This window comes from Salvelinus namaycush, chromosome 20 (genome assembly GCF_016432855.1).
Source record: "Salvelinus namaycush isolate Seneca chromosome 20, SaNama_1.0, whole genome shotgun sequence".
In the NCBI taxonomy this organism is placed as follows: domain Eukaryota; kingdom Metazoa; phylum Chordata; class Actinopteri; order Salmoniformes; family Salmonidae; genus Salvelinus; species Salvelinus namaycush.
The window spans coordinates 19,013,340-19,026,318 of record NC_052326.1 but is presented as its reverse complement, the minus strand read 5'-3'; the positions used below and the strand labels follow the sequence as shown (position 1 = coordinate 19,026,318).

Below are 12,979 nucleotides of genomic sequence, written 5' to 3'. Positions count from 1 at the left end.
GGCTGATGGTCGGTGTGTGTGTGTGGTGTAATACTGTACCTGGCTGAGGGTCGGTGTGTGTGTGTGTGGTGTATTACTGTACCTGGCTGAGGGTCAGTGTGTTTGTGTGGTGTATTACTGTACCTGACTGAGGGTCAATATGTGTGTGTGACCGTACCTGGCTGAAGGTCGGTGTGTGTACGTGGTGTGTGTACGTACACAAGGTCGGTGTGTGTGTGTGGTGTGTGTTACTGTACTAGGATGAGGGTCGGTGTGTGTGTGGTGTATTACAGTACCTGGCTGAGGGTCGGTGTGTGTGTGGTGTATTACTGTACCTGGCTGAAGGTCGGTGTGTGTGCGTGTGTGTGTGTGAGAGTGTGTGTGGTCTTTTACTATACCTGGCTGAGGGTCGATGTGTGTGTGTGTGGTGTGTTACTGTACATGGCTGAGGGTCGGTGTGTGCGTGTGGGGTGTGTTACTGTACCTGGCTTAGGGTCAGTGTGTGTGTGTGTGTGGTGTGTTACTGTACCAGGGTGAGGGTCGGTGTGTGTGGTGTGTTACTGTACCTGGCTGAGGGCCGGTGTGTGTGTGGTGTGTGTTACTGTACCTGGCTGAGGGTCGGTGTGTGTGTGTAGTGTATTACTGTACCTGACTGAGGGTCGGTGTGTGTGTGTGTAGTGTATTACTGTACCTGGCTAAGGGTCGGTGTGTGTGTGGTGTATAACTGTACCTGGCTGAGGGTCGCTGTGCGTGTGTGGTGTACTAGTGTACCTGGCTGAGGGTCGGTGTGTGTGGTGTGTTACTGTACCTGGCTGAGGGTTGGTGTGTGTGTGTGTGTGGTGTATTACTGTATCTGGTTGAGGGTCGGTGTGTGTGTGTGTGTGTGTGTGTGTGTGTGTGTGTGTGTGTGTGTGTGTGTGTGTGTGTGTGTGTGTGTGTGTGTGTGTGTGTGTGTGTGTGGTGTGTACCTGTACCTGGCTGAGGGTCGGTGTGTGTGTGGTGTATTACTGTACCAGGATGAGGGTCTGTGTGTGTGTGGTGTATTACTGTATCTGGCTGAGGATCGGTGTGTGTGTGTGTGTGTGTGTTGTGTGATACTGTACCTGGCTGAAGGTTGGTGTGTGTGTGGTGTGTTACTGTACCTGGCTGAGGGTCGGTGTGTGTGTGTGCTGTATTACTGTACCTGGCTGGGGGTCGGTGTGTGTGTGTGTGTGTGTGTGTGTGGTGTGTTACTGTACCTGGCTGAGGGTTGGTGTGTGTGTGTGGTGTGTTACTGTACCTGGTTGAGGGTTGCTGTGTGTGTGTGGTGTATCAGTGTACCTGGCTGAGGGTCGGTGTGTGTGTGTGTGTGGTGTGTTACTGTACCTGGCTGAGGGTCGGTGTGTGTGTGTGGTGTGTTACTGTACCTGGCTGAGTGTCAGTGTGTGTGTGTGGTTTATTACTGTACCTTGCTGAGGGTTGGTGTTTGTGTGTGGTGTATTACTGTACCTGGCTGAGGGTCAGTGTGTGTGTGGTGTATTGCTGTACCTGGCTGAGGGTCGGTGTGTGTGTGTTGTGTGTTACTGTACATGGCTGAGGGCCGGTGTGTGTTTGTGGTGTGTTACTGTACCTGGCTGAGGGTCAGTGTGTGTGTGGTGTATTACTGTACCTGGCTGAGGGTCGGTGTGTGTGTGTGTGGTGTGATACTGTACCTGGCTGAGGGTCGGTGTGTGTGTGGTGTGTTACTGTACCTAGCTGAGGGTCAGTGTGTGTGTGGTGTGTTACTGTACCTGGCTGAGGGTCGGTGTGTGTGTGTGGTGTGTTACTGTACCTGGCTGAGGGTCGGTGTGTGTGTGTGGTGTGTTACTGTTCCTGGCTGAGGGTCGGTCTGTGTGTGTGTGTGTGGTGTGATACTGTACCTAGCTGAGGGTCGGTGTGCGTGTGTGGTGTATTACTGTACCTGGCTGAGGGTCGGTGTGTGTGTGGTGTATTACTGTACCTGGCTGAGGGTCGGTGTGTGTGTGAGTGTGTGTGGTGTGATACTGTACCTGGCTGAGCGTCGGTGTGTGTGTATCTGTGTGTGGTGTATTACTGTAGCTGGCTGAGGGTCGGTGTGTGTGTGGTGTGTTACTGTACCTGGCTGAGGGCCGGTGTGTGTGTGTGGTGCGTTACTGTACCTGGCTGATGGTCGGTGTGTGTGTGGTGTAATACTGTACCTGGCTGAGGGTCGGTGTGTGTGTGAGTGTGGTGTATTACTGTACCTGGCTGAGGGTCAGTGTGTTTGTGTGGTGTATTACTGTACCTGACTGAGGGTCAATATGTGTGTGTGACCGTACCTGGCTGAAGGTCGGTGTGTGTACGTGGTGTATTACTGTACCTGGCTGAGGGTCGGTGTGTGTGTGTGGTGTGTGTTACTGTACTAGGATGAGGGTGGGTGTGTGTGTGGTGTATTACAGTACCTGGCTGAGGGTCGGTGTGTGTGTGGTGTATTACTGTACCTGGCTGAAGGTCGGTGTGTGTGCGTGTGTGTGTGTGAGTGTGTGTGGTCTTTTACTATACCTGGCTGAGGGTCGATGTGTGTGTGTGTGGTGTGTTACTGTACATGGCTGAGGGTTGGTGTGTGCGTGTGGGGTGTGTTACTGTACCTGGCTTAGGGTAAGTGTGTGTGTGTGTGTGGTGTGTTACTGTACCAGGGTGAGGGTCGGTGTGTGTGGTGTGTTACTGTACCTGGCTGAGGGCCGGTGTGTGTGTGGTGTGTGTTACTGTACCTGGCTGAGGGTCGGTGTGTGTGTGCAGTGTATTACTGTACCTGGCTGAGGGTCGGTGTGTGTGTGTAGTGTATTAATGTACCTGGCTGAGGGTCGGTGTGTGTGGTGTGTTACTGTACCTGGCTGAGGGTTGGTGTGTGTGTGTGTGGTGTATTACTGTATCTGGTTGAGGGTCGGTGTGTGTGTGTGTGTGTGTGTGTGTGTGTGTGTGTGTGTGTGTGTGTGTGTGTGTGTGTGTGTGTGTGTTTGTGTCTGTGTGTGTGTGTGTGGTGTGATACTGTACCTAGCTGAGGGTCGGTGTGCGTGTGTGGTGTATTACTGTACCTGGCTGAGGGTCGGTGTGTGTGTGGTGTATTACTGTACCTGGCTGAGGGTTGGTGTGTGTGTGAGTGTGTGTGGTTTGATACTGTACCTGGCTGAGCGTCGGTGTGTGTGTGTGTGTGTGTGGTGTATTACTGTACATGGCTGAGGGTCAGTGTGTGTGTGTGGTGTGTTACTGTACCTGGCTGCGGGTCGGTGTGTGTGTGTGCTACAGTACCTGGCTGAGGGTGTGTGTGTATCTGTGTGTGGTGTATTACTGTACCTGGCTGAGGGTCGGTGTGTGTGTGGTGTGTTACTGTACCTGGCTGAGGGCCGGTGTGTGTGTGTGGTGCGTTACTGTACCTGGCTGATGGTCGGTGTGTGTGTGGTGTAATACTGTACCTGGCTGAGGGTCGGTGTGTGTGTGTGTGTGGTGTATTACTGTATCTGGCTGAGGGTCAGTGTGTTTGTGTGTTGTATTACTGTACCTGACTGAGGGTCAATATGTGTGTGTGACCGTACCTGGCTGAAGGTCGGTGTGTGTACGTGGTGTATTACTGTACCTGGCTGAGGGTCGGTGTGTGTGTGTGGTGTGTGTTACTGTACTAGGATGAGGGTCGGTGTGTGTGTGGTGTATTACAGTACCTGGCTGAGGGTCGGTGTGTGTGTGGTGTATTACTGTACCTGGCTGAAGGTCGGTGTGTGTGCGTGTGTGTGTGTGAGTGTGTGTGGTCTTTTACTATACCTGGCTGAGGGTCGATGTGTGTGTGTGTGGTGTGTTACTGTACATGGCTGAGGGTTGGTGTGTGCGTGTGGGGTGTGTTACTGTACCTGGCTTAGGGTCAGTGTGTGTGTGTGTGTGTGGTGTGTTACTGTACCAGGGTGAGGGTCGGTGTCTGTGGTGTGTTACTGTACCTGGCTGAGGGCCGGTGTGTGTGTGGTGTGTGTTACTGTACCTGGCTGAGGGTCGGTGTGTGTGTGTAGTGTATTACTGTACCTGGCTGAGGGTCGGTGTGTGTGTGTAGTGTATTACTGTACCTGGCTGAGGGTCGGTGTGTGTGGTGTGTTACTGTACCTGGCTGAGGGTTGGTGTGTGTGTGTGTGGTGTATTACTGTATCTGGTTGAGGGTCGGTATGTGTGTGTGTGTGTGTGTGTGTGTGTGTGTGTGTGTGTGTGTGTGTGTGTGTGTGTGTGTGTGTGTGTGTGTGTGTGTGTGTGTGTGTGTGTGTGTGTGTGTGTGTGTGTACCTGTACCTGGCTGAGGGTCGGTGTGTGTGTGTGTGTGTGTGTGTGTGTGTGTGTGTGTGTGTGTTGTGTGTTACTGTACCTGGCTGAGGGTCGGTGTGTGTGTGGTGTGTGTTACTGTACCTGGCTGAGGGTCGGTGTGTGTGTGGTGTATTACAGTACCTGGCTGAGGGTCGGTGTGTGTGTGTGTGTGTGTGTGGTGTGATACTGTACCAGGATGAGGGTCTGTGTGTGTGTGGTGTATTACTGTACCTGGCTGAGGATCGGTGTGTGTGTGTGTGTGTGTGTGTGTGTGTTGTGTGTTACTGTACCTGGCTGAGGGTCGGTGTGTGTGTGTGCTGTGTTACTGTACCTGGCTGGGGGTCGGTGTGTGTATGTGTGTGTGTGTGTGTGGTGTGTTACTGTACCTGGCTGAGGGTTGGTGTGTGTGTGTGTGGTGTGTTACTGTACCTGGTTGAGGGTTGCTGTGTGTGTGTGTGGTGTATCAGTGTACCTGGCTGAGGGTCGGTGTGTGTGTGTGTGGTGTGTTAGTGTACCTGGCTGAGGGTCGGTGTGTGTGTGTGGTGTGTTACTGTACCTGGCTGAGGGTCAGTGTGTGTGTGGTGTGTTACTGTACCTGGCTGAGGGTCGGTGTGTGTGTGTTGTGTGTTACTGTACATGGCTGAGGGCCGGTGTGTGTTTGTGGTGTGTTACTGTACCTGGCTGAGGGTCGGTGTGTGTGTGGTGTATTACTGTACCTGGCTGAGGGTCGGTGTGTGTGTGTGTGGTGTGATACTGTACCTGGCGGAGGGTCAGTCTGTGTGTGATGTATTACTGTACCTGGCTGAGGGTTAGTGTGTGTGTGGTGTGTTACTGTACCTGGCTGAGTGTCGGTGTGTGTGTGTGGTGTGTTACTGTACCTGGCTGAGGGTCGGTGTGTGTGTGGTGTGTTACTGTACCTGGCTGAGGGTCAGTGTGTGTGTGGTGTGTTACTGTACCTGGCTGAGGGTCGGTGTGTGTGTGTGTGGTGTGTTACTGTACCTGGCTGAGGGTTGGTGTGTGTGTGTGGTGTGTTACTGTTCCTGGCTGAGGGTCGGTCTGTGTGTGTGTGTGTGGTGTGATACTGTACCTAGCTGAGGGTCGGTGTGCGTGTGTGGTGTATTACTGTACCTGGCTGAGGGTCGGTGTGTGTGTGGTGTATTACTGTACCTGGCTGAGGGTCGGTGTGTGTGTGAGTGTGGTGTGATACTGTACCTGGCTGAGGGTCAGTGTGTGTGTGGTGTATTACTGTACCTGGCTGAGGGTTGGTGTGTATGTGTGGTGTGTTACTGTACCTGGCTGAGTGTCGGTGTGTGTGTGTGGTGTGTTACTGTACCTGGCTGAGGGTCGGTGTGTGTGTGGTGTGTTACTGTACCTGGCTGAGGGTCGGTGAGTGTCTGTGTATGGTGTGTTACTGTACCTGGCTGAGGGTCGGTGTGTGTGTGGTATGTTACTGTACCTGGCTGAGGGTCGGTGTGTGTGACTGTGTGGTGTATTACTGTACCTGGCTGAGGGTCGGTTTGTGTGTGGTATGTTACTGTATCTGGCTGAGGGTCGGTGTGTGTGTGGTGTATTACTGTACCTGGCTGAGGGTCGGTGTTTCTGTGTGGTGTGTTACTGTTCCTGGCTGAGGGTCGGTCTGTGTGTGTGTGTGTGGTGTGATACTGTACCTAGCTGAGGGTCGGTGTGCGTGTGTGGTGTATTACTGTACCTGGCTGAGGGTCGGTGTGTGTGTGGTGTATTACTGTACCTGGCTGAGGGTCGGTGTGTGTGTGAGTGTGGTGTGATACTGTACCTGGCGGAGGGTCAGTGTGTGTGTGGTGTATTACTGTACCTGGCTGAGGGTTAGTGTGTGTGTGTGGTGTGTTACTGTACCTGGCTGAGTGTCGGTGTGTGTGTGTGGTGTGTTACTGTACCTGGCTGAGGGTCGGTGTGTGTGTGGTGTGTTACTGTACCTGGCTGAGGGTCGGTGAGTGTCTGTGTATGGTGTGTTACTGTACCTGGCTGAGGGTTGGTGTGTGTGTGGTGTGTTACTGTACCTGGCTGAGGGTCGGTGTGTGTGACTGTGTGGTGTATTACTGTACCTGGCTGAGGGTCGGTGTGTGTGTGGTATGTTACTGTATCTGGCTGAGGGTCGGTGTGTGTGTTGTGTATTACTGTACCTGGCTGAGGGTGAGTGTGTGTGTGGTGTGTTACTGTACCTGGCTGAGGGTCGGTGTGTGTGTGATATGTTACTGTATCTGGCTGAGGGTCGGTGTGTGTGTGGTGTATTACTGTACCTGGCTGAGGGTTGGTGTGTGTGTGGTGTGTTACTGTACCTGGCTGAGGGTCGGTGTGTGTATGTGTGTGCTGTGTTACTGTACCTGGCTGGGGGTCGGTGTGTGTGTGTGTGTGTGTGTGGTGTGTTACTGTACCTGGCTGAGGGTTGGTGTGTGTGTGTGGTGTATTACTGTACGTTGATGAGGGTCGGTGTGTGTGTGTGGTGTATTACTGTACCTGGCTGAGGGTCGGTGTGTGTGTGTGGTGTGTTACTGTACCTGGCTGAGGGTCGGTGTGTGTGTGTGGTGTGTTACTGTACCTTGCTGAGGGTTGGTGTTTGTGTGTGGTGTATTACTGTACCTGGCTGAGGGTCAGTGTGTGTGTGGTGTATTACTGTACCTGGCTTAGGGTCGGTGTCTGTGTGTTGTGTGTTACTGTACATGGCTGAGGGTCGGTGTGTGTGTGGTGTGTGTTACTGTACCTGGCTGAGGGTCGGTGTGTGTGTGGTGTATTACAGTACCTGGCTGAGGGTCGGTGTGTGTGTGTGTGTGTGGTGTGATACTGTACCTGGCTGAGGGTCGGTGTGTGTGTGGTGTGTTACTGTACCTGGCTGAGGGTCAGTGTGTGTGTGGTGTGTTACTGTTCCTGGCTGAGGGTCGGTGTGTGTGTGTGTGTGTGTGTGTGTGTGTGTGTGTGTGTGTGTGTGTGTGTGTGTGTGTGTGTGTGTGTGTGTGTGTGTGTGGTGTGATACTGTACCTAGCTGAGGGTCGGTGTGTGTGTGGTGTATTACTGTACCTAGCTGAGGGTCGGTGTGTGTGTGTGTGTGTGTGTGGTGTGATACTGTACCTGGCTGAGGGTCAGTGTGTGTGTGGTGTATTACTGTACCTGGCTGAGGGTTGGTGTGTGTGTGTGGTGTGTTACTGTACCTGGCTGAATTTCGGTGTGTGTGTGTGGTGTGTTACTGTACCTGGCTGAGGGTCGGTGTGTGTGTGGTGTGTTACTGTACCTGGCTGAGGGTCGGTGTGTGTGTGTGGTGTGTTACTGTACCTGGCTGAGGGTCGGTGTGTGTGACTGTGTGGTGTATTACTGTACCTGGCTGAGGGTCGGTGTGTGTGTGGTATGTTACTGTATCTGGCTGAGGGTCGGTGTGTGTGTGGTGTATTACTGTACCTGGCTGAGGGTCGGTGTGTGTGTGGTGTGTTACTGTACCTGGCTGAGGGTCGGTGTGTGTGTGGTATGTTACTGTATCTGGCTGAGGGTCGGTGTGTGTGTGGTGTGTTACTGTACCTTGCTGAGGGTCGGTGTGTGTGTGGTGTATTACTGTACCTGGCTGAGGGTCGGTGTGTGTGTGGTATGTTACTGTATCTGGCTGAGGGTCGGTGTGTGTGTGGTGTATTACTGTACCTGGCTGAGGGTCGGTGTGTGTGTGGTGTATTACTGTACCTGGCTGAGGGTCGGTGTAGTCTACAGTGTAGCCGTCCAGTTGGAGCAGCTCCACAGGCTCTGCTTTCTTCTCTCTGTAGCTGCACATGGCAAAGGTGTACTGGCTCACCTGCATCACAGGGGAAGGAACAGAGGGCTACTAATTATATACTGTTATCTCATGGTGCTATTCCAGCTGCTATTTACCTGGTATTTCTCAAGGTAACGCATATTAATACGGGTACTAGGACTTACAGACCAAAATGACATAACATTGTTAAAGTGCCTAGTAATTACTATGTAACTACCATTTTAGTATACCAGGTAAATAACAGACTGAAAGAAAGCTCTTTTACCACTGTAAAGCTCTTTTACCATCAGTTCTACTTACCACTGTAACCTTGATCTCAAATATAACGTCATGTTCCCTAACCCAGGCCTTGGACACCTTGTTTGTGATAACCAACCGGGAGAGATGGTCACACAAGGGTTAATGAGCCAATCACCAGGCATAAATGGTGACCAGATGCTGGCATATGGGAAAACAATCTGTGTGTGTGTGTGTGTGTGTGTGTGTGTGTGTGTGTGTGTGTGTGTGTGTGTGTGTGTGTGTGTGTGTGTGTGCAATAGTGAGAGAATGGAAATGACAGCTGTGTTGCCCACTCTTGAACATCTAGTCAGTAATGTGTGTGTGAGTGTGTGTGAGTATACTGGGATAATCACATTATAATTAGATGAATGAAGTGGCCGATCCAGGGGAGAGGGGGAGCTGGTAAAAGTAACTTATGTTGATGAGAGAGAGTATGTGTGTGCTTGAGTGTGAGTGTGTATCTATCCAGCACTGATACAGTGATAAGCAGGCTTATTCTGCTACTGACAAGGACAGACACACAGAGAGAGAGATTGAGAGAGATAGAGAGAGAGAGAGAGGTGGGAGAGAATCAGAGAGCGAGGGTGGGCAGGCAGGGTGCTGTTGCCGGCGCCGTTGCCAGGGCGGGGTTGTGGCCCTGACTCTGTCACTCAGTGAGGACAGACGAGTGTGGTAGTGACACCCTGTCACAAGAGATAGGAGCCCGACTGCTAGGTGCCAGTCATGTCAAGGCAACCCAAGGATCTCAGCCAGTACCACGCTATTGTCACCTCTGCTGCAAGTGGCAGCTCTCACTGGCTGCAGCCTGCCTCTGTGTGACAACAGAGATTCACTGTCAGGGCTCTGATGAGGCCCCGGGTGGAACTTGCTGGGCCGCCGGTGCCACTACCCAGCTCCACGGTGCCCCCTTGCCTTCGGGACGTCCCTGGGGCACATCAGAACTCCCCATCTCCTTCCCACTCCCTCGCCTGCCTCTCTCTCAACCCACTTCAGCCTCACATTCCTCTGCCTGCTAAAGTTTGGACCTGTCAGGGCCAGGCGAGACAAACACACAGACAGAGACAGAGCAAGACTCTATGGGCCTTAAGGCTGGCTGACCTGCTGTCAAACTGATGGTTAAAGGATTCTAAATGACTTCGCTCCCTGATTACCCTACATGCTTTGCTCTTTTAAATAACCTTGTTATTGTTGAGAGCAGTGGTGTAAAGTACTTAAGTAAAAATACATTCAAGTACTACTTGAGTCGTTTTTTGGGGTATCTGTACATTACTTTACTATTTATATTTTTGACAACTTTTACTTCAGTACATTCCTAAAGAAAATGATGTACTTTTTACTCCATACATTTTCCCTGGCAACCAAAAGCACATTTTGAATGCTTAGCAGGACAGGAATATGGTCTAATTCACACCCTTATCAAGATAACATCCCTGGTTATCCCTACTGCCTCTGATCTGGCGGACTCACTAAACACATGCTTTGTTTGTAAATTATGCCTGAGTGTTGGAGCGTGTCCCTGGTTATCCGTAAAAAAACTAAACATGGTTGGCTTAATAATGAATTTGAAATTATTTATACTTTCACTTTTGCTACTTAAGTATATTTTAGCAATTACATTTACTTTTGATAATGATGTATATTTATAACCAAATACTTTTAGACTTTTACTCAAGTAGGATTTTACTGAGTGACGTTCACTTTTACTGATTTATTTTCTATTAATTAAGGTATCTTTATTTTTACTCAAGTATGACAATTGGGTACTTTTTACACCACTGGTTGAGTCTATAAATTGGATTGTGTGATGGGGGTGGGGTGGGGCTGGAGAACAGGCCAGCGATCAATGTGGTTGTTTGCCAGTATGTCACTGAGGAAACTCTTGAACATGATAGCCCCCCCAGTTGTCATACGGAAATGCTTAACACTTCACTCCAAAGCCAGCACATATCATCAGAGAGAGAGAGAACAAAGTGAGTGAGTGAACAGAGAAGAAAATAGAAAGGAGTGAGTGAGAGAAGGGGGAGAGAAAAAGAAGGATAGTGTGGTAGGGTGCAGAATGAGAGAGTGGCTGCTTCTGTCTGTCTTCGAGGACAGCCTCCAGACTGCTGAATAATTACACTTCACTTTGCATCATAAACATGTGGTTTATGGCTCCAATCTGTTCTGTTGAGCAGTGACCTGTCAGGGCATTCAACTAGCCAGATACCACTACAGGCAGGATGAACTCTATCTGAGCGGGGTGGGGGTAGGAGGGGTCTGGCGAGAGCTTGGTTTGGGGAGCAAGCCGCTTAATTGTGATCCCTCGACTCAATTAAGACAAAACACAGTTTCACAGGTTTAGAGTGGCATTTTCGCCTCTCGTGATGGGACTCGCTCGGTTCAGCTGAGGTTGATGCCTTTGATACTGACGCTTTCCACTTTCACTGGGTATGAACAGAGAAAGGGGACTTACTTTATCACACAGGAATAGTGAGAGGGTTACATGGCATGAGCCGTCACGATAGCCATCTCATGGGATGTTCAACCCCTGACTCGTTCTTTTTTTCTCTGGCACACGTAACGTGTTTACAGGGTGTGTAATGACAGCTTTACACCTGTAGAATTCTGTTTACGTGTACCTGACGTGTTGTTGGTGTGTCGCTGCCATGGGTGGTGCCAGCGTCCATCACCTAGCACTGTAAATGATCTACTCACTCCATGTAATTAACAACTCATGAATAATTCAACAGGAAACGAATCTTCTGACACTGAAATAAATACCCCCCAGTGTAAACTGTGCTATTTATGAGTATCATGACAAATGTCAGTCAAATTAAATTCAGAAAGTTTGTGTGTGTGTGTGTGTGTGTGTGTGTGTGTGTGTGTGTGTGTGTGTGTGTGTGTGTGTGTGTGTGTGTGTGTGTGTGTGTGTGTGTGTGTGTGTGTGTGTGTGTGTGTGTGTGTGTGCCACATTCGGCAGACAGCGCATGTGAGTTTGCGTTTTGTTATTTCAGAGAAGGAGGGTTGAACATCACAGAGTGCTGTTGGTGAATCACATCCACAGTAGTTAACACAGCTAACTCACAACAAACTCAGAAATAAATTCTAACATTTCTATTGGACATATCTCCTCAACCAGCTGAAGTTGCACACTGTTGTCTTTTCATAGACTATGAATCAACACGTACAGTTTTGTACTACTTCACTGCTGAATTTTGTATTTTCAGGCAACACCAAGAAACAAAGGGGACATACTATATTGATGGTAAAGCGAACTAAACGTATTTGCCCTTCACTTTGAAAATATAATAATTTTGCCAATTCTGAAGAACAATACATTTGAGTCCATCATAACACCAATAGAGTATTGAATGTCTTGAATACTTACACGCGACTTAACATAACCAAAACAGAAGAGACAAGAAAAAGTAAAAGATTTACAAATGAAATTATACACAAACATAAAAGCTATCGGTCTCTCTGAGAAACAGACTTGCACATGACACACACACACACACACACACACACACACACACACACACACACACACACACACACACACACACACACACACACACACACACACACACACACACACACACACACACACTGTATGTACAGCTGGGAGCGAGCGAGACGAGCATTCCGTGGGTCTTGTAGCTGCGAGTGCTAGGCCAGCCAGCGTACACTCTGGTTTGTCAATCGCCTGTCAACTCCTCGCTCTGAGACATATCCTCCCAAACACAGAGGAGAAAGTGTGCTTCTCCAAATGAGGCCAGACAGAAAATGGCTGCTACAGCTACAAAAGCTCCTGACAAGAACTGGCTTAAACCTTCAGCACCCCAGTCAACTAGAGGAAGGCACGTACCAAAGCATGACAGATCAAAAACATAACATCTTACTTATTGGATTAGTGCTGACCATGGTTTCTTTCGTGGTCTTTTGTTCTTACCTGCACCAAGACAAAGAATCTCTTCTTCCATCTCTTCCACACATTTTTACCAATAGCCCATAGGTACCTAAGTAAACAAAGCAATGGTTTAGTAACAAGTTGTGTAGTCTATGGTGGATGGCCTTTCTACAGAGGCTGCTTTACAATATTAAACCTTGCGTTGCATCATTATTTCATAGAGAGGTGGCATGCTGAAAAAGCATATACATTTTTCCTTTTACATTATAATGAGCAATATATACAACACCTTGAGTGAATGGCAATTGGCGAACAATAGCAGAGATATATGTGTTACAGTACAAGGTCTCTGCTGACCTCTTATGGTAAAAAGTTGTTACTGCTACCTTTTACTGTGAAAAGGGTTTAGAGCTAGAATGACCAATTTTCTGTTTGTGAAAGGTTAGGTTTGTGAAAGTGGAAAATTAACTGTTTTCTGATTTTAACTTAATTCAGTGCAGAACATGGTTCAGGGATGGGAGTGACATCCAGAACTCCAGCTCCAGTATGAGCCAGTGGACGTCCCTACATGTGGGTATGATGACTGTACTCTGGTTTGTTGAGTGCTATCATTAGATTTACATTGTAGTCATTTAGCAGGCATTCTTATCCAGAGTGACTTACAGAAAGTAGTATGTGCATACATTTGAGTTTTTTAAAACTTCTATCAGTCTTGAGTCTGTGGGAGTGCAGAATGAGTGTTGTGTTGCT

General features: G+C 49.4%; 1 protein-coding gene across 6 annotated transcripts in view; it reads right to left on the bottom strand.

Annotated features, from left to right (window-relative positions):
• Positions 1–12,979, bottom strand: part of LOC120065712 (calcium-dependent secretion activator 1) — a 188,854-nt gene that overhangs the window by 73,100 nt on the left and 102,775 nt on the right. For all 6 annotated transcript variants that reach the window (XM_039016794.1, XM_039016791.1, XM_039016793.1 and 3 more), the window contains exons 9-10: positions 12,272–12,338; positions 7,992–8,100 (exon numbers count right to left, since the gene is read on the bottom strand). In XM_039016794.1, coding sequence (XP_038872722.1) covers positions 7,992–8,100; positions 12,272–12,338 — 176 coding nt within the window. The remainder of the gene's footprint in view (positions 1–7,991; positions 8,101–12,271; positions 12,339–12,979) is intronic.